Source organism: Cupressus sempervirens, chromosome 6 (genome assembly GCF_028749045.1).
Source record: "Cupressus sempervirens isolate cs-2001-9-10 chromosome 6, ASM2874904v1, whole genome shotgun sequence".
NCBI lineage: Eukaryota > Viridiplantae > Streptophyta > Pinopsida > Cupressales > Cupressaceae > Cupressus > Cupressus sempervirens.
Genome location: NC_143123.1, coordinates 50408847 through 50431013, shown reverse-complemented (window position 1 = coordinate 50431013; position 22167 = coordinate 50408847). Strand labels below are relative to the sequence as shown.

Sequence of the window (22167 nt, the reverse complement as noted above, 5' to 3'; positions counted from 1 at the left end):
TCTCCTATTTTCCCCAATCAAATGTTGCATCAAAACCATCATTGCCTGTGTACTTGCCTCTATTGACTATAGAAGCCTCTCCTGATGTTGTAAAGTCTCATCATCTCGCATAATTCTGGGTGGGCTTTGAGAATGTCTCTCAGCCATATTCTCAGTTATGTTGGTTCCCTGTGTAAATAGAGCCCTTTTGGTTTTTTTACTTTTGTAAACTAAATTGGCTGCATAAACCCTATCAGGCTAGCAAGAAACCGCTCTGATACCACTATAATGACCCTTGCCAACAGGCCACTTAAAAACCCTAAATTTAATACACTGTTGAAAGTATATTGCTGAATAAAAGAAATTGTTCTACTTAAATAACTGATGTAAAATAGTGCCAATGTATTCATTCAATGATAACCAAGTGTTTTTACATATGATATGCAATTTTCAGCACCGAAACATTACAACATGGCACATTACAGACAAACCCTAACTGGCTGAATTCAACCGAGAATTTGTTACAACTACAGATTGAAATGAATAACCTGGATTGATCAAATGCTGGAGACTGAATTTTGAAGATGATATGATGAAAGTGCAACTCCAATTGAAACTCCAAACCAGCAATTAAGCACAAGTGAAAGGACTGAAATATCCTTCCCACAGCTGCAATAATTCAGGGGATCTTTCACACCCTCAAAATTGCGTACCAATTGAGAGTTTTCGTTCTCAATGGCCAATTGTAACTACTTGCAGAAACCCTAGGCTCCACAACACACATTAGCAAATATCAATAATAAATCTCGATGATAGGCAATGAGCCCTCAATGCCTATTTATTCTTTTTTTCCTCGATAGGTAGGCCTCTTTTTTAATTTTTTCTCCGCTTCTTCCAGCAACCTCTAGAACATTATTTTATTTAATAACTTTATTTAATATATCATTTTATTAAAATTAATTAAATATAAAGTTAATATGTAATATATTTTTTAATTGATAACTTTATAAATAATTAATTCCTCCAAAACGGGGACATTACATTATTTGATTCTCTAATGTAAAATTTGTTCCATTTGTGAATACACTACAGTATTGTAGCTTTGTTGGAGCCCTTCTGAATTATATTGCTATAGTTTGTAACTGAGAAGGATAAGGCAAGCAAACTCTTTAAAAGGTGAAGCAGTGTTCTGTAGAGGGTTTTTCCACGTATAATCTTTTATTCAATTGTGTAGGAATGCTAATAGTAATTTCCATTTCATAACTATATTTCCTTGCATCATTTTTAAATTACAGATGAAACTTATTTTTTAACATGTAGACGCATTCATCTATTTTGGTCAGAATAACATTTATTGTAAAGAATTGTGCTAGTGCTTGAAAACTATTGGCTTATAGATCAAATTTGATAGTGAAGGAAACTTTCCATTTCCAAGCCTTGTCAAGGGTTTCCTAAAGTTGCAAGAAGGCATACATAAAGGGTGGTGATTCATAAAATCTCCAATTATTATAATAAAAGAGTTAAAACTACTCAAAGAGATACTGGGCTTGAAGAAAAGAAACCAACAGTTGGTAGACCAAAAACATTTCCCAAGACTTTGTTAACTATATAAGGAAAAAGAGATATTTTAATGATCTAGGTTGGTGGAAATATTTTGTTAGCATGAATGTTGATGTTATCTCTTTGGGGGAGTATCCTAAGCATTGGAGAGCATGTAGCATGATTGACATGTTGCATTCATGATTATGTTTTTCATTGAGGACAACATAGTATGGTTTCTGTGAAGACTGGTAGAGTAGCAAAAAGAGATCGAGATCATACAAATAGAGAATTGATGTTCAAGTCAAGCACGGTTGATGACATGTTCTACACTGTGTCCTGATGACAAGGTTAAGTGCGTATGAAGTAAGTCGAAGACATGCAGAAGATATGCTTGATTTATAGAGAGCAGTATACAGACAAAGTTCTCTAGAAGTAGTTTCTGATGGTTGATTTGTATCTCCTTACAGAGATAGAATTGTGATGTGCAAAGTTGTATAGTGACAATAGACTGTCTCATGATGACATCAGCGAGTGCACAAGGTTTGGAGTCGCACGTGTGAAAAGTTATAAGGACTATGAGCTGATAGTGTTGTGTAATTATCCTAATGTTGTCCTATTATAATTAATTTGAGAAAGCCTCAAGGCCGACTCAAGGAATTGTTTTGAGGACATGGTATAAAGGAAAGATATTTTCCTTGTTTGAGATGTGTATGAAGTGCGAAGTGTGCAAACAAGAGTACAGTATTTTGGCAAATGCGAGTAAGCAATCCAAGGGATTATTGGATGCGAAGTTGGTGATCTAGTATCAAGATTAGAAGAAGAAGAGCAATCTTGTTGATAGGATAGAGGAAGAGATTATTGGGACAGTGGATTCAATTTGCCCCTGAAGCTGTTTGGACAATGGGTCCATCTGCCTTCTACAACTCCTAAAAAGGTTGACACAACTCTTAACAGGGTTGGAATCTCCTAACAAGGATTCAAAGTCTCTTAACAGGGTCCATCCTCTAATAAGAAATATTTATGTTAGTACATCAGCTTGTGGGTTCCATCCCCACCAGGGTTTTCCCTCTGATCAAGGGTTTCCCTAGTTAACATATCTGGTGTTATTGTGTATGAGTATCCTATTATGGTTGCTGATTATATTGTTCATATGGTTAAGGATTAATTATTGATGTTTTAGCATCAGGAGAAGTAAATCTGAATCTTCTATGATGTTATCATTTCAGAGATATAAGCATTTGGTATTCTAACTCTGATATTTGTCTTTTATTACGAAGAAGTATGCATATATCACTATCTGATATACATGACAGAGGCATATCTATACGTACATGTATTCATAATAATGTATGCATATGTGTACATATACATACACCTTTGTTATGTATATATATTATTTATGACTATAAATATGCATTATGGTCGACCGACTTGAGTGGTCGAACTTCATGTTATCCATGACAGACTTTGCTGTCGAATTACTCATAATACATAACAGATATCATTGTCGGGTTTCATGTTACCCGTAACTAGAAATTATAATGACTCTTGTTATTCCCGACTGATCACATTGTCAGGGTGTTATTACACCTTAAGCATGCCTTCTTATATCGGGTCTTCAACCCGTAATTAATCCCATGATAAGCATGCGATTTATGTTATTGTAATTAAGCCCAATGTTATCGGGTTATGAACAGTTACATATTTAACATGCCTCCGAAGAGGCATGTCCCTACATGGCCTTTGGGCCACGTAAGGGCATGACTCTTCGGAGTCATGACTATTCTCCATGTATATATTTGAGATCGCACAACCTGCAGTGAACATATATACAACAAGACATACAAGTACCTGCAGAGTTCTCATAATATTATTGCTATTATCATTCACAATAATTGTCTTACAGTGATCCAGTAAACGCAATCAGTGTTGAGGAAGAAAGAATTCAAAGAACCTGCTACAAACACAAAGAAGATAAGTAAAGTTATTTTTCTCATTCAATTCAGAAATTAAAAGCACTTATTTGTAATTGTTTTACTATCAGAGATACTATATTTTAACATGATATCAGAGCGGTACTGATTAGAAAACGATTGCAAAATTTAATTTCTGAGTCTAATTTAAAAGGAAAATAAAAGTTTTAAAAGGAGCATTAAAAGATGGTGAACCATGTAAGAATTGAAGATAGATTAGATGGAGCTTCAAATTTTTTCTCTTGAAAAATCAGGCTCTTAATAATTCTAAGGGAGATGGAATTAGAAAACTACATTGAATCTAATTCACCTATGCCTGAAAACAAATCTGAGAAAGCAACATGGAAAAGGCACAATAATAAGGCTATGAAAATAATTGTAGATTCAGTTAAAGATCATATTCTTCCTTCTATAGCAAATCTCAAAACTGCATTTGATATGTTCTCTACAATTCAAAGTACATTTGAAATTAATAACACAAGCAAATTGCTCACCTTGAAACAAGATCTTATATACATAAAAATGAAAAATGGAGAATCCATTACATCTTACTTCCTTAGAATCACTGAGTTAAAGGATCAATTAGCTACTATGCAAAATCAAATAGATGATAAGGAATTGAGTATGATCGCCCTTAGAGGACTTCCACTATCATGGGAAACTTTCATAAGAGGTTTAAGCTCTCGTCCTGAACTTCCAAAATTTGACCAATTGAAGAATGAATGCACTCAAGAGGAGTCCAGACTAGCATCCAGAGGTTTAAATTCAACTCAAGATAATGACATTCGAGCTTTGTATTCCAAGTCAAACAAGAAAAGAAAGTTCAATCACAACAAGAAGGGAAACAATAAAAATCATAAACCTCACAAGAATAGAGATTGGTCCAAAGTAAGATGCTTTAAATGTGATAAGCTTGGTCATTCCTACTATGTATGTCCTAAAAAACAGAAAATTCAGGCAGCATTGGCAGAAGTTAAAGTAGAGGATAATGAAAAGATAGACAAAGAGAATTATGCATTTATAGTAGCTCTCTCAAGTGAGTTAAACTCTAATCACAACACCTGAATCCTAGACAGTGGAACTTCTCGCCATATCTCTGGATTTAGAGGCAAGTTTGAGACTCTCTCAAATCATGAATCAGAAGAAGTTACTATTGGGGACAACTCCTCTCATCCAATTAAAGGCATTGGTACATGTTCTATTCAACTAAACTCTGATATCACTCTGCAACTAAAGAACGTCCCTTATGTGCCTGGGATCAAAAGAAATCTTGTCTCCATCTCTAGACTTGTTGATCAAGGGTACCACATTGCATTTCAAGGAGATAAAGTTCTATCTTGGACTAAGAATTCATCTATCAAGAAAGCTATAACCATAGGGGTTAGGGATGGGAGTCTTTATAAATTATGTAATTTTCAAAACCCAGAATTAAACCTAACTCTTAGTAAAAATAAGACAAACTCCATTGAAATTTGGCATAGAAGATTAGGACATCTTAATTTTCGAGCTTTAACATCTATAAGTAAAATTGTAAAAGGTCTTCCAAATCTTAATTCTGATCACTCAAGTATTTGTAAAGGATGTGCTTTAGGGAAAAACACTAAACACTCATTTCCCAATAGTGTTCATAAATCTAAAAACATACTTGAGTTGATTCATACAAATCTTTGTGGTCCGATGTCAGTTCCCTCTCTAAATAGATGTCAATTTTATATAATTTTCATTGATGACTATTCCAGGAGAACCTGGATTTATTTTCTAAAACAAAAGGAGTCTTCTGAAGTTTTATCCAAATTTAAAGAGTTTAAAGCCCTAGTCAAAAATCAATCAGGTCTAAAGATCAAAACCCTTAGGTCTAACAATGGGGGTGAATTCACTTCTGATATTTTCAAAAACTTTTGTATTTCTGTTGGGATTAAGAGGGAGTATTCCGTACCTTATAATACTTAACAGAATGGAATAGCTGAAAGAAAAAATAGAACCATTGTTGAGTCAGTCAGGGCTATGCTACATGATCAAAACCTCCATTATTCCTTTTGGGCTGAAGCTTCCAATACAGCTGTCTATATTCAAAATCGTTGTCCTCACTCTATATTGGAAAACATCACTCCTGAAGAAGCATTTACCGGAGTTAAACCAGACTTAAGTCATCTAAGAATTTTCGGATGTCCAGTCTACATTCACGTTCCAAAAGAAAAGAGAACCAAATTAGAACCTTCTTGGAAGAAAGGGATATTCATTGGTTATAGTGAAACTTCAAAAGGATACAAAATCTACATTCCTGGACAAAGAACTATTGAGATTAGTAGAGATGTCATATTCGAAGAAGACACCGCCTTCAAGACTTCAAATAATGATGAATCTATTTCAGAAGAAGATCAAAATACAGAAGTTGAGAGGGAGGAAAATTCTGACATCTCTTCCATGTCAAATCATACTGAATCTGATAATGTCAACCTTAAAAAGAGACCCCTTTGGGCCAAAAAGATGGTAGTTGAAAATCAAGTTGAACCAAATGATGTAATTCAGGAAAGCAAAAGAACCAGAAACCAATCCTGTTATGTTGCTCTGTTATCTGAACTCATTAAATCTGAACCTAACAATGTTAAGGAAGCACTTTCACATCAATCATGGAAAGAAGCCATGATTGAGGAATATAATTCAATATTGAAAAATGATGTTTGGGCAATTGTACCAAGACCTAAAAACAAATCTGTTGTTTCTTCCAAATGGTTATTCAAGATTAAACATGCTGCAGATGGAAGTATTGAAAAATACAAGGCAAGATTTGTGGCCCAAGGTTTCTCTCAAAAGGAGGGCATCGATTATAATGAGACTTTTGCACCCGTTGCCAAATATACTTCAATCAGAACTATTCTAGCTATTGCTGCATCTAAAGGATGGAAAGTACACCAAATAGATGTCAAAACAGCATTTCTCAATGGAAAGATTGAGGAAGAAGTTTATGTTGAACAGCCAGAAGGGTTCAGTATCTTTGATCCCCAGACTCATGTTTGTAAATTAAAGAAGGCACTGTATGGTCTTCAACAGGCTCCTAGAGCCTGGTATAAAAGAATAGATAATTATTTACTAAAATTGGGATTTGCCAAGAATGAAGCCGATCCTAATCTATACTTCAAAACAGAAGGTGATGATATGGTTATCTTTGTATTATATGTTGACAACTTACTAATCACTGGTGATGAACACATGATAGAAAAATGTAAACAAGATCTCTCAGCTGAATTTGAAATGAAGGATCTAGGGTTACTTCACTATTTTTTGGGATTAGAAATCTGGTAGCTAGACAACTGTATTATACTAAACCAAGGAAAATACACAATTGACATATTAACCAAGTTTGGTATGATGGAATGCAAACCAGCTGCTACACCTATGGAGATAAACTTACACAAACTAAAGGATGATATGAGTAAATCTGAAGATGTGGATCCTACTTACTACAGGCAGATTATTGGATCCTTAATGTACATGGTTAATACTCGTCTTGACATTTTCTATGCAACTCATACCTTGAGTTAGTTCATGTGCACACTTTAGAAGATAAATTTGCAGGCAGCTAAATACATAATGAGGTATCTACAAGGTAATATTGACATGGGAATCAAATATGACAAAGTTAATCTTGAGCTATCTGGATACTCTGATTCTGATTGGGCTCGAAGTTCTATTGAACGCAAGAGTACTTCTGGATATTGTTTCAGTCTTGGATCTGGTATGATCTCTTGGACTAGTCGGAAACAAACTTTTGTGGCCTTGAGTTCTACCGAAGCTGAGTACATTGCATCCTCCCTATGTGCCAGAGAAGCGGTATGGCTTCGGAAGTTGCTCTCTGATCTCTTCAAAAGACCAATGAAGCCCACCGTGATTCATTGTGATAATCAAAGTTGTATTAAGCTTTCTTCTAATCCTATGTTTCACAATCGCTCCAAACATATTGAAATTTCATTTCATTACATCAGAGAGATGGGTAATCGAGGAGTTATACAATTGGAGTATATATGTACAAATGATCAAACAACTGATATTTTTACCAAACCTCTTGCTAAGGTGAAATTGAAATATTTTAGGGAAAGACTTGGTATGATTATTTGTAATGGAAATATTTTAAAATAAAAGAACTGATTATTTGTTTCTTCTATTTTGTATGTAATGAAAGGTGATGATTTTTCATGAACATATTTAGTAATCTAAAATTATTTACAAGGTGACGATCTTGTAAATAGTTGATTATTTTTGGGCTTCTCTAGACATTGCTTAAGTGCAAGTAGAGATTATCTTTGGGCTTCTCTAGACATTGCTTAAGTGCAAGAAGAGGTTGTGTGTGTTATCTCTAGACATTGCTTAAGTGCAAGTAGAGATCAGTTACTGTTCATGTAGTATTGCTTATTAAGATGACTCTGACTAATGTTTTGTTTCTTCTCCCTTGCTAAAGAGGGAGTATTGATGTTTTAGCATCAGGAGAAGTAAATTTGAATCTTCTATGATGTTATCATTTCAGAGATATAAGCATTTGGTATTCTAACTCTAATATCTGTCTTTTATTACTAAGAAGTATGCATATATCACTGTCTGATATACATGACAGAGGCATATCTATACGTACATGTATTCATAATAATGTATGCATACGTGTACATATACATACACCTCTGTTATGTATATATATTATTTATGACAGTATAAAAATGCATTATGGTCGACCGACTTGAGTGGTCGAACTTCATGTTATCCATGACAGACTTTGCTGTCGAATTACTCATAATACATAACAGATATCATTGTCGGTTTTCATGTTACCCGTAACTAGAAATTATAATGACTCTTGTTATTCCCAACTGATGACATTGTCGGGGTGTTATTACACCTTAAGCATGCCTTCTTATATCGGGTCTTCAACCCGTAATTAATCCCATGATAAGCATACGATTTATGTTATTGTAATTAAGCCCAGTGTTATCGGGTTATGAACAGTTACATATTTAACATGCCTCCGAAGAGGCATGTCCCTACATGGCCTTTGGGCCACGTAAGGGCATGACTCTTCGGAGTCATGACTGTTCTTCATGTATATATTTGAGATCGCACAACCTGCAGTGAACATATATACAACAAGACATACAAGTACCTGCAGAGTTCTCATAATATTATTGCTATTATCATTCACAATAATTGTCTTACAGTGATCCAGTAAAAGCAATCAGTGTTGAGGAAGAAAGAATTCAAAAAACCTGATGCAAACACAAAGAAGATAAGTAAAGTTATTTTTCTCATTCAATTCAGAAATTAAAAGCACTTATTTGTAATTGTTTTACTATCAGAGATCCTATATTTTAACATTAATAAGGTTGATAATTATTATAATAGTTGGATACTGGTTCACACCACCCCCTCCCTGCCTTTTCTCAATTATATTGGTGGACTTTACATTCTAACATATTTTTGAAAGATCGATCAAGATATGAGCAATTTTACCCCAAGGCATGGTGATAACTCCAATAAGAATTAACTGCAAAAAAAGAGTTTCTGACAAAGCTCCATGAAGACTATGAAGAAATACAAAACAGAGAGAACCTAGGAGCAGCAAACATCAATACTACATGCCCAGAAAAATGGCTATGGAAATTAAGATAAGGACTTCTAAAAGTTATAGTCTCTCTTTTCTTATTGATCAATTATTGTGGTAATTTAGAATCTTTGGATTACAAACAAAAGGACTGACCTTAAAATATTAAAGAAACAGAGATACACAGTTCAAGCACTTGAAAAGGAAGCTAAAGGAATCAACGGGCCTGTTGATTTTGAAGCAAGATCCAAGCATGGAGACCTTTGTTACACTGGTGAAACCACAGAACTTTGGAAATGCTCTAAAGCAGCTGAAATAAGTCAATCCATTAGGAATCTACATAGGACTGCATCAAGAAATGCATTAAGGAAGTAATTGCACCAGAAACAAGTGATGAGGAATTCAAACCAGCTCCTCTACTAAGCCAATTTATCAAAAAAGGAGATTTCAAAAGCCTATCCATACCACAAGACATCTGCATGTTCAGGAAAGAATATGATCAACCATAAGGGAATGCACACAACTTTATCACAAAGTCTTAAGTCATTAGCACAGTTGTAGAAGAAGTATTCATTTATCCCACCATTATTGGAACCTACCACATTTCATACTTCGAGAGGAAACTACGCACTATGTAGATACGTGAGCTGAAAGTATAGATTATGAGAAAATTTCTCAAAATCAAATTTCTGAACATATGACAAATTGATGGGTAGGATCACTCCACAAAGATGAAGTGATGTTTCTACCCTACTAAGATACCTTAATGTCCCATTGTAGACTTAGAGCATCTACACCTTGACCAGTAGATTGTTGGCTTTCTGTTTTGGCATCAACAAACTAGATTGTTTAGTCTAGTTGATTCATTATTTGTCAAGTTCGTTTGTGACAGTAAATCCTTGAAGGCCATGTTCAAAGTCAAAGGTCCAAAAGAATAGCACGATATTTGAATGCTTCAAGTTGGAAAAGTGGGAGATTTCTTACGCTAGCCAGGTTGGCAGCAGTAGCAACAGGTTCTTATATAAAAAATACTAATATATGTATCTTAAATACATTTCTCTTAAAAAAGCCTAGAAATATCAGTTTTGGGTTATTTTATTTTAAATTTGGACTATTTTATATGCTACGTATATACATGGACACAAACTTAATTTTTAATTAATGAATTGTCTTAATTTATGTGCATTCATAAATTTATATTTTATTTGAGAGCTATTTTGCAATTGTATGTAACTTTCAATGTTTCTTTTGGAAAGTAACCATTAATTATTTTAGTTAGATTAAGTTTCTTACATTTTTTGGAGTGTGCATTAAGAGTGTTTAACCTAAATTTTTAATGAAATGTGCATTAAAAATGAAGTTTCAAATGCACAAACTTGCCAGAAAATATTTTCTGATGAGATGGCTTGTACAATACATGGCTAGTGCAAATGACTTTGTAACTCATTGTGGTACAAATAAACTGAACCGAATGTTGACTTTGATGCTTTTGATAAAGAGCAATATGAAGATGATTGAAAGTTGATTGTGATTTTCATTGTCTACTGACATTTGACAAATCACTGAACTATGAGTTCGAGTATATTGATTTTTGCAAATCATAAGGTATTTAAATACTTATTTTAATTAACAATTATGAGTATCACTGTTATATTAGATCATTTTCAAGTTTTTTAGACATACATATTTAGATAAATACATAAGTACATCTCTGTACCCAAGGAAAAATTAATTGCTGTACCACCATACCTGGTACTCATACCAGAACAAGCAACTTAGATTAAAAAATAAGTGTCACTGATCAAATGCTAGCACGAGTTAATCTGCTTTTGTTTGAATTCATCTTTTTGGCTCCATAGCTGCATCAAAGTAGCTGGAAATGATTTTAATAAAGGTCTGATTGGAGTAAGGTGGAACAAGAGGCTAGCAGTTGATGACTTTGAAAATATTTTCTATATGTGAGTAAAAAGGATTGTGGTATATTTGGCATTCAAACACAAGCAGCTGTTTTTAAAGGTATGGGGAAGCTGTGTATCAATCAGAGCTTTGGCAGTTACTTTATCACCAGATCTAAACAACCTTCCACACTGTCCATGTTTAAGGAAATTTTAGTTTGTGTCGTACCACAGCAAATGCTAGATGCTTAGAAGTTTGGTTTTGCAGAAAGAAACTGGTTTACAAGATGGATGGTTTCCAAATAACAGCAATTGGATTTTAGAAATCCATGATCTAGGGGGGACTTAGCAGTGCTGCCACTATGCTCTATATGATTTTCAATCTACCTCTAGGTAGCTGAGAAATAGGTTGGCTGAAAAGAAGTTTATTATATGATGGACCTATGGGGAAAAGTACATAACATGGCTCAATTGGAGTATGGTGAAATGTTCACTGCATTTTTTTTATTGCAAATAAAGAAACTTTCTTGAACTCTACTCTAGTGCCTCTCCCATTTAATTTTGTAAGTCAACCGGAAGGATGCAACTATGATGCTCGTGCTTTTTGAGTGATCTTGTTAGGTCCCGTGAGTGGTCTACATCCTTGAGGTGATTTGATTGTATTGTTACATTAGTTGGTTGATTATGCTTATGCCTGATATATGAGATTATGATGTACTAGATGGTTTCACTGAGGTTTGTGCCAGTGGTTACTTGGATTGATATGGTATCATGATGTTTCATGATTACCCTGAGATGTGAACAATGGTTGCACTGTGTATTATTTGTCCTATTGCACTTGGCTAGGTTCTTGCAATAGTGCTTACTTTTGTGTTGACCATGTTGACTTTGGTGTGGAATTGTGGCCGACAAGGTAATGTACCCCGGTCTAGATGTGGCTAACAAGGTCACATGAAGAGGTTCTAACAAGTGATAACCAAAATTAATAAATGGGTGATAAAACTTAATAAGTGGTGCCTATACGATTGCCAGTCTTCTGCAGGGGTTGATTTGGGAGCATGGTGTTCTAGCCTCCCAAGAGCGATGATTCTGCACTAGATATGGCTTGGGCTTCCCGATGCCAAGCGTCCTACACTCCACAAGAGTCCCTACATAGTTATCCTTAGTGGGTCTAACTAGCGACATGGTGCACTGCATTATCTTCTTGATCATATAGATGTTGTTATCATACTTGAATGGCATGTGTTAGCCATGGGTATTGTCTTATGTGATTGTGGTCGGGACATTATCTCCATTAGCATGAGGTTGTGGGCCTATGGGTACCACGTGTTTGGGAGGCATAGCTACCTATACCACTGTTGGGGAGCGGTGTACTGAGACAATCTGCTTCAAGTCTCGAGGCCAGAGTTGATGTTCACTTTGATTTTTGGTGTATCTGGAGTGTGTTTCCTTGTGATTTATGCTTTTCTTCGGATGCAATGATATCATGTTTTAGATGATGCTTAGTAGGTTTACTTGTTGTATTCCGTTATCATGATGTTAGATATTATGGCTTACTTGATGTTACTTACCATTGCTATGGATTAGCGATGTGATTGATAGATTGGCATGTTGGATGTTCCATGTTTCATTTATGATATATATATAATGGTTATTGGTAAGTTGGAACTCATAAGATAACACCAACGATCTTGTTGGCAAATTGAGATTTAATGCTTGAGGGTATGGTTAGGATCCTTGAGGTCTCATGATGTCATTATGGTTGGGAGGAAACAAGCACAATTGTTTTAGTTTGGTTACTTCTTTTGCTCGTGCTTTCCCTTCATTGCGATGTTGCTTATGTACATGTTTCTATAAGGATGTTGATTTTCATGGATTAGAGTAGTAAGATGTTATTTGTGGTTTGTTGATCCTCTTTATGCTTATTGATGCTCTCGAGTGTTTGTTCCTCAACTTTAACCCTTTTTACTTCCTAAATTAGCCATTTAGTCTTGCTTTTGTTCCTGGACGACACTAGGACAGCATTTTGGACAATATTGGTGAAGTATTGCCCACCGTGGAGAGAAATATCGTACGATACTAGTAAAGTGTAGTACTACAATTATATGGTCTATAGTACAATACTGATGAAGTATAGTATTGCAATTATGTAGAGTATTGCACTGCAATTCTTAGGAAACCTGTGTGTCCAAATAGTGGATACTTCCCAACTTATCCGGTGAAAGTCGATAGGTGATTTGGATACCCTTTTGAGAGTAATTGATCCCTTAACCTTGACAATTCACCTATGGGATGCATAGGGCACAAATGTCAATTTTGGACATCTTCTTAACATTGCTAATGGTAAATTGAACATGTATGGATTAATCACTGAGGAACTTTGGATTTGGGCTTTAAAATGAACCTTGATTATGATGTTAGATTAGATCGTGAGATGAACCTTGTTTGATTAATTCATGTAGATGGCTATGGTTGTGTTTGTAAGTGATGAACGCTTGGGGTGGTTCGGTTATTTGTCTTCCATTCCGATGTCTTTTATGTTTGTAGTTGCATGTATCTATGTTCTATTTAAATAAAAATATGTCAATCTTTGTTTATCTTTGTTTCCAAAGATCTCTAGGTGGGGCATTACATTTACAAAATGATTCTCAAGTTGTTTTGTTTTAAATGAAACTGGTTTATTTGTGTCCTATTTGGAAAGACTGAAAATAAAGCTATGTGAAGCATTTTTGTAATTTGTTATTAAAAAATTGCCTTGTGGGTCTTCATGTTATTATCAAGTAACTTATCAGGAAGACATTTTTAAGCATTTCAAACTATAAAATGAGATTTAATTGTGCCAGATTGTACTCTTCTATTTGTTCATCCTTTTCAAGGTTAGAGGGTAGTGCTAGATAACATTTGAACTCTTAGGCCATACAAAATGTTATCTGGCTTCTCATTGTCTTTCTCTTTTGAAAACATACAATAAATGCAATAAAACTCTTTGCTGTGTTTTCTAGGCAGATTGTGTTACAATTTTTGCATCAATGTTTCAGATCACACTCTGTGATCCATCATCAAGATGAGAGAGCTGAAGGAAAAATGTGGTAAGATTGCAGACACAATGTGGATAAAAAGGGGGGGGGTGCACAACAATCGAGAAGAGTTTGAGGTTTAGCAATAAGGTGAATGAGGGGAAGGATAACAGGTAGAGGAAGAAAATATATGAAAATGATAAATCTAAATATGAGAAGACATAAGCAAGAAATACGGAACAAGCTTACTAATAAAAATAAAAACAATTTGAATGAGATATATATTTTTTATTTTTTTTGATTGGTAAGAGGCCGAAGCCAAGATTAATTATTATGTGTTGTAATTAGTTATTATTATTATAATTTATTAAGTGCAATCGCGAGGTAGATTCGAACCCAAGACCTCTTCGATAAGAGGCTCACAATTTACCATTGTGTTGTAGGCTCTTGCCTGAATGAGATATATATATATATATATATATATATATATATATATATATATATATATATATATATATATATATATATATATATATATATATATATATAAAGCGGGTATCCCGAAAAGTAGATAAAAGTTCGAATTAATTTAAAAATAATAATAATAATAAAATAAATATATAAACATATATATATATATATATATAATTATTATTACTAACTATAATAATATAATGATGGATTTTAAATAAAAGTGTTTAAGAAATTTAGCAAATATATATAATATAAATATAAATAATAATGAAATTTAGCAGGTGAGAGAGGGAGAGCGGTGGGGGGACGTTGGTCTGAGAGAGAGAGAGATCTTCAGGGGTGACACGAATAGTTTCTGATAGAGGATAATAAGGGTTGCCAAGAATGGCTAAGAAAGAATTGTTCATCTTGATTAAGGTTCCACGGGCCTGAAGAAATTATCTTCTTTACAAACGACTTTTTCCTTCTTGAAGCAAATGTGGTGTTTGGTGATTGAGGAGTGCTCAACTAGGGCTGACTTGGCAACTCTATCGTGTTTTATGTCAGCCCCATGTTCTTTTAATCGAGTCTTGATAGCACGTCCTGATTCTCCTATATAAGGAACACCACATGAACATTCAATCTTGTAGACTCCCGATTCCATAAGGGTATCTTTTGGGTCTTTCAAGTGGATACGATGTTTAACCAACGAGAAGGGTTTGAACGTGCTACGAATGCCTTTATTGGCTAGGATTTTGGCAATCTTGTGAGAGATCCCATTGATAAAGGGCAACGAGACCCTATGAGAGCGAGGGATTTTGGGGGGTTTGGATTGAGAAAGGATAAGGATTTTGGTGTCTTTGATAGCCTTCATGATTTGTCTACTTGAGTACCCATTCATTTGGAAGATGTTGCGAAGATGTAAGAGCTCAAGGTCTATGTGTTCATCATCACAAATGCGGAAGGCTCTCAAGATGAGCGTCTTTGGAACACCAAATTTTTGACTAGGGTGGTGGTGTGAAGACGAATGGAGGTACCGATCTGTGTGGGTGGATTTTCGGAAGACTCAACATCCTATGGATCCATCAAGTTTTTTGATGAGTAAGATGTTAAGAAAAGGGAGTTGGTTGTCTGACTCAATCTCTAATGTGAAGGAAATGCAAGGAGCGATGCTGTTGAGATGGGTGAGGAAGTCTTGGAGTTTTTCTAGGAAACGGGGGTTTTTTCTTTTGAAGGGATGAGACGCTTTTTGGTCTCATTGTCAAATGACGAGCAAGATATTGCTGTCTTACCTTGCAATAAAACTGCCCATTGATATCCTGAAAACATCTACATCTGCAGGTTGTAACAATGTATAACAGGAACGTACAATCATACTGTAAGCCAGAATGGATGAATTTAGAAAGAAATAATCTGTCTGTTGGATGAAGCTGACATACTTGCCCTTGTTGCTGTGATCGGAGGGGCTTCATTGCTGTTGCTAACTATCACCTTTTGTACTTGTTCATGTATATCTATTGCTTAATGATGTGGTACAAGATGCATATTGAAACAAAAGAAAGAGACAGTTACAAACAAAGTCTTTTTCATAGCAAGTTTTCTACAAATTGATATTGTTTTTTGAAATGTATCCTGATGTAAATCAGACTACCTGATTAATCAATCCTGTTGGCATCTTCCATGACTGAGAGTCTTTAAAGCTGCCATGTTTCTCTCGCACAGCTAGCACCTAAACTTGCATATAAAATTAATGTTTTAAGTCAAACTACACTTATTACACTTGTCCATGTCAACAATGGAAATAGCATAGTGATTGAAAGATAAAAGAAATTTTCAATAGCTTTGTATAAAGATCAATGCCATTTGACTATTTTCCAGACATGAAATTAAGTATAAAACAAGGTGTTTATAGTATGGAAACAAAATAGAATGCTTTCAGTAGTACAAAGCAGAATCTAGTTACCAAAGTAAATAGCACTTCGATCACAAGCATACCTCTCTATTAGTGTTAACGACAAAAGCGCCAACTCCAATTTGATGGGAGGCATTGGGTGGTAGCATGCAATCTCCATCAGGAATCCAATATGTCAGCATTGTGTATGTTGGCTCTGCATGATGATAACTGAAACCTTCCTGTAATGCAAGAGTTAATAATCACTACTTGAAAAATTCAGCCAGGAAAATATTATTGATTTGAATCAGCATGAGAATATACTTTTTATAAACAACCCCAAAGGGCGAGTACAAGCTATGCCTTCTTCCAATTAATGAGGGAGAAATGGAATTATTTGACAGCATCCTACTGAGAAAAAAAAAGATATCTAGTTCTGTGATAAATTAAACATTAACTACTTGAGAGCTAGTCTCAAGATTGATCCCATAGATATTCAAGGTATCAGATGATAAATATCTATGCATGTGAATACAATTTCAATGAGTTCAACAAATTTAAGAGCTGTAATTTATCTCCTACTATTTTTTTGGTCCATATCTAGACCTGAAAACATTTATATCAAAAGCCAAAGATCGGAATTTTGACAGGGGACAAATCAACACGTTGAAAGTATGATCTGATGGCTTACATCATGAACAGAATAAAAGATATTCATAAAGATTCAAAGAATCTCAGAACAGAGTTTGTGATAGACCTGCTAGACCGTCATCATTTGCAAAGAAAAAGTGTCCCAAACAATAATGAACATTCGATTTATTGAATGATCCTAACCTTAGCAACAATACCAGTAAAAGTACACAGTTAAACTATGGAAAATTGTGTCCTATGGCTAGGGTCCTTTCGGTTTGAAAAGGTCAACTGACTTGTTTACAAACCCAGATTTTTCCTTGAAAAAACCTCATGCTTTTTGAAAAACCCATAGATTATTCAATAACCAGTAGGCTTTTCAAGTTCAAATAACCTGCCTCCTGTGCCTGCGAATCATGGGTTCTTCAATCACACTTCATTTTTGCATTTGAACCCTCGGTTTTTAAACTTGATTGAGAATTTGAGAGTAATTACTAATTAGTAACATTGAGCAAAACTCTTTATTTGTATATTATGTTTATTTCTCTTTCCATGCACTATATTTAGCATGAAGTAATGATAACAGATGTTTTCTGTACTTCTATGAATATTTCAACATTTTTTCAATTTGGCTTTCCAATGCTTCCATTTTAAGCCCAAATAATTGGATAGTGCTTACACTTTCAGTTTGCTATGTCAGTGCCATAAAATAAGGAACCATAAGTTCTATCTTTATTTTTACTCAAAAAATGGTGGTGGAAGCATGAGACAGGAGAACATAACCTTGGAGTATCATACATATGTTGTTAACCAGTGCAGTTGTATGTGCTTAATACGGTACCTTTCAGCAATTGATTATTGATATTCTTATTCAAAGCTAAGGGCCAAAGACAGTGGTATGCTATAAAATGAACTAGGTACTACTAAATACAAAACTATTCTCATGTGAAGGATGTGCTTATTTGGCCATCCGTTTGAAAATTTCAACATTTGAAGTACTTAATAAGCATTTTGATTACGTGAAATTCAGGTTGCCATAAAACATAAGCCATAAAACCCAAAAAATGAGAATATTTGGAAAGAAACTGAAATCGTATCAGTGTTCGCAAATGACCAAAATAAGTCAAAAAAGATTAAGGAATGCATCCAAAAAGAAATCGGAAGAAAACAATGAAAAAAGCATAATCAGAAAAAATACAGATGTGTAAAGATTACAAGGATAAATCTGAGTCGACGAATGCAAGACAAACCTAGTAAATACTAAAAACTAAGATAGAATGAGAATACATAGAATAGTTCATAAATATCTAATTCTCAATATAACAACTTAGACAATAAGTGGATATTTAATGATGATTTATAAACCATCAACTTACAATAATGTAGATTGTCTCTCCCCAAGCTCATTCAGTTGCTTGGCATTCCTTGTTTAGCATTCACTAAAAGCACCAATTTGTGACAACCTCCTATAAGCTCTTTGGCAACTGAAATTTACTTTGTGGCAACCGGACTTAGAGGGCAGTTTCCAAAGTTATTTTGGCTTTTGATGTGTTCTCCAAGATTCTTGGAGATCGTCTATTTGTAGTAAGTTAATCAAACGGATCCAATTATCAGCATTAACATCGATATTGTTCCTGTGCAGTCAGTTTTTAACCAATATAGAAACCCCCAATTTTGTTTCCTTTGGTGCTGAAAATGAAGGTCCTACTTAACAACATTGGGTTTGGCCTCCCAAAAATATGGAGAACAAGTAACACAAAATGGAAAGGCATTGCGAAAAAAGAATTTTCTAGTGGTATCATCTGCTTCATCGTTGACCTATATCATTGACCTGTAGATCAAGCATATCTCATGGAGTTTGGAGTTAAGCATGTCTTCGCATCTCCCCTTAAGCTCTACTGAATTTGATGCAATAATAGGAACTTTCAACTATTGAGGAGTTGTCGAAGAAATTGTCAACGTAGATGCTAAGTTAGCAAAGGTGTGGAGATTTCACTAATAAACAAGTTCATCATCTTTACACCCCAGTTAAGCAATATAGTGTTGGTATGTAGAAACTAATAAAGCTGTCCAATTTGAATTTTGGTGACTTTGATAGTCATATTCTCCCTCAAAGTCATTAACAAGGGAATGCAAGGTGTGTAGAGCTGATAGGGATCAGGGGGCAAAAACACTCATTATTTAATAAAGGAGTTGGTTCTTAGTTTGATATGTAACCGAGCTTTGTAAACTGCCAAAAAGGCTTAATAAGTAAGTTGTGAAAAGTAAAAAGTCAAGAGTTTGTATTTTTTCCTTTGTTGGATAATAAAAGAAAGTGGATGGCTATTTCTCTACAAAATTATACAGTTTAATCCAGAAACACTCGATACTAACATAATGGACTGTGGAAACAACATTACTGTTATTTCATTTTATTTTATAATATATGGAAATTTAAAAAAAACATCTGGTTTGAACTTTAAAGTAAAAATTTGAAAATGGAAAGACAAAATACAAATAACTTTGAAATAGAAATTGAAAATATGAAGATAAACAATCGATGAGAATTGAGAAAATCATCCCCCTCTTCTCTTTCAGTGATTGCAATAAAGCATCAGCTGGGGTTTTATGTGTTTTTAAGGCTAGGGGTCTTGGTGGGCTCCCTTTATGTTTAGGTTTGGGTTTTGTCATGTTTTTGTTTTATTCAAGGTTGCACGGGGACGGGGGTACTTGGGGTACTTAGGGTATCGGTACGGGTACAGGTACAACTATTTTTCATACTAGGGGATGGGAGTACTTGGGTATGCCAAACTTTATTTTTAATTATACTTTTATATTTCTAGAAAATCTGAAATTATTATTTTTAATTATACTTTTATATTTATAGAAAGTCTGAAATTATGAGTCATGACAATGGTTTTTCAAAAAAAAAACAGTGATAAAGTGTGCAAATGTAATGTATTGTTTTCAGTTTCAGATTTGCTATATGTTTATAATAATAATGTACGATAAATGTTTAGATGCATAGCAAGAACAGTGATAAAGTTTGCAAATGTAATGTATTGTTTTCAGTTTCAGTTTGCTATATGTTTGTAATAATATATGATGAATGTTTACATGCATGACAGAGAAGGCAGACTTTAAACATGAACAAGAAGATCATAAATCATATGACAATGACATAATGCAAATGATAAACTTCTGACTTGAACAGTGATAAAGTTTATTGTTAATCAATATTGTATAAAAGTTTCAAACTGATTAGGTATTGAATTAAGCTTGATAAACAACAAGCTGATACACAAACAAAAAACTTTATTTAAAAAATCAAAAATTTTAATCAAAGTCCTTAGCTATGATGCTCTCCACCGTGTACCCGGTACTTGGGTACGTAGGTACGAGTACCCATGCAACCTTGGTATTATTTATATTCTTAAGGTTTCAAGGTTTGTTATTTTTAAGGATGGAGGGAAGCTTTGTCATCTCTAGGATTTTTGAGGAACATATGGATTTCCCCTGCCCACCTAGAGGATGGTAGGACATAACATGACATCCCTCCTAGAGATGTAATATTCCTACATTGCATAGTTGTCTTGGGAATAGGCTCCTATATGTTTCTGGATGGAGAGGATGATACAGGGACGTTCCACTCTCATCTTACCACGCTTTCAAGCTCCGTATTCTAGTTAATGAACCCAATACCCGTTCTAATCTTCTATCTATGATGAACTCCACCCTTTAATATAATGAATTAATCTAATTTTTTTATTTTTGCAATATATCCATTTCTCTTTTAGTAAGTTGTGAATGAATATATAGAGTAGTTGACTTCTTGATATATCAAACAACTATTTCTAATGAAAGAACATAACTTGTAAGCTAAACTCCTATTAAAATGATTACCCTATTTTTCCACCTACGTCTTAAGTCTGCTTCGATGATGCACATTTTCCGATTTTGAAACAGCCATTGTTCTACTTGGATTGAATTTCCTTTAAGTATTCCCATATGTGGCTTGTGAATGTCAAATAATATTTTGTAGTTTTAGTACTATGAAATTTATTAGAATGTTAATGATGTGAAATTGTAATTTATTATTGATATTGCTTTTCAAAGTATTTTGCTTATTGTAGAAACCTTTCTAAAATATTTAACAAAAGTCTTTCCAGTTAAATTCACCAAGTTAGCTTCTTTGCTTGACCTTTAATGTTTAAGGACCTTCATTAGTATCTACTATCAATATGTCGGAAAATTCAGATATATGCTTGTTGAGATGCCATCTCTATCATTTTTCTCTTCTGCAAAAATAGTTGTACCTCCATTTATTTGCATTCCTTGAGGTTGAAAAGATAGAAATTCAAATATCTTCATAAACATTCACAAAAGCATAATTCTCATGGAACGACAATGATTGTCTGATCATGCACATTGTGAAAATATAATTTGTGCCTATTTAAACATTCTACAGTACATTGCAGGTCACAAAAGAGAAGCAGAATAAAAATCTTTGAGGATATTGTTGAGATTTGAAGTGTGTGTGGATGTATAGGGTAAGTGTAATTCCTCTCTTAGGTAAGACTGCAACTTATGACCACCATAGAAGTAAGATTTATGCCTTATTATATACAACATTCAGTCTATTGTTTGGCCACCTGCTCCACATACATGATTCATTTTCATCACATCTTTATTCTACTCCATCAATTTCATTTTATTCATTTGCATCACAAAGAAGCCCAGTTAGATTCAGAGGATTTAACAATTGGAATGAATTGATTTTCCTCAAGAATAATAAGGGATAAATTGATAAGTGAAAACTACCTACAGGCAAGCAGTTCTTTGTGCCTACCTATGGCACACTATTGCTAATTACCTAGTGTGCTACATATTCAAAAAGAGATTTCTTTTAAGGACATTCTAAGATACTGGGACTGTCATCCGTTACTTCAGATTATTCCAGCTACAGTACCCATTCTGTTAGATGCCAAACTTAATAACCAGATGGAGGCTTCCAAAACGGTAAAGGACCAAAAGTCAGCTCCTTGTGCTTATCTACCTTGGCTTACGCATATACATAAGGTGTTGAATTTAAATTTGAATAAAGTGTAAGAAATTGAGCTAAAATGAAAAGCACGCATATAATTGAAAGCTATGTTGGGTACTCAGACAGTCATACCCATACCCTTGGGATATGCATATTAGGTACTGATGCATGTACTCA

At 34.3% G+C, this 22167-nt stretch overlaps 1 protein-coding gene across 2 annotated transcripts in view; it reads right to left on the bottom strand.

The window, feature by feature from the left end:
• The window catches only part of LOC149551079 (nudix hydrolase 10-like), a 77380-nt gene that overhangs the window by 8085 nt on the left and 47128 nt on the right, over positions 1-22167 (bottom strand). For both annotated transcript variants that reach the window (XM_089786666.1, XM_089786667.1), the window contains 2 exons: positions 16442-16579; positions 16098-16175 (listed from right to left, as the gene is read on the bottom strand). In XM_089786666.1, coding sequence (XP_089642792.1) covers positions 16098-16175; positions 16442-16579 — 216 coding nt within the window. The remainder of the gene's footprint in view (positions 1-16097; positions 16176-16441; positions 16580-22167) is intronic.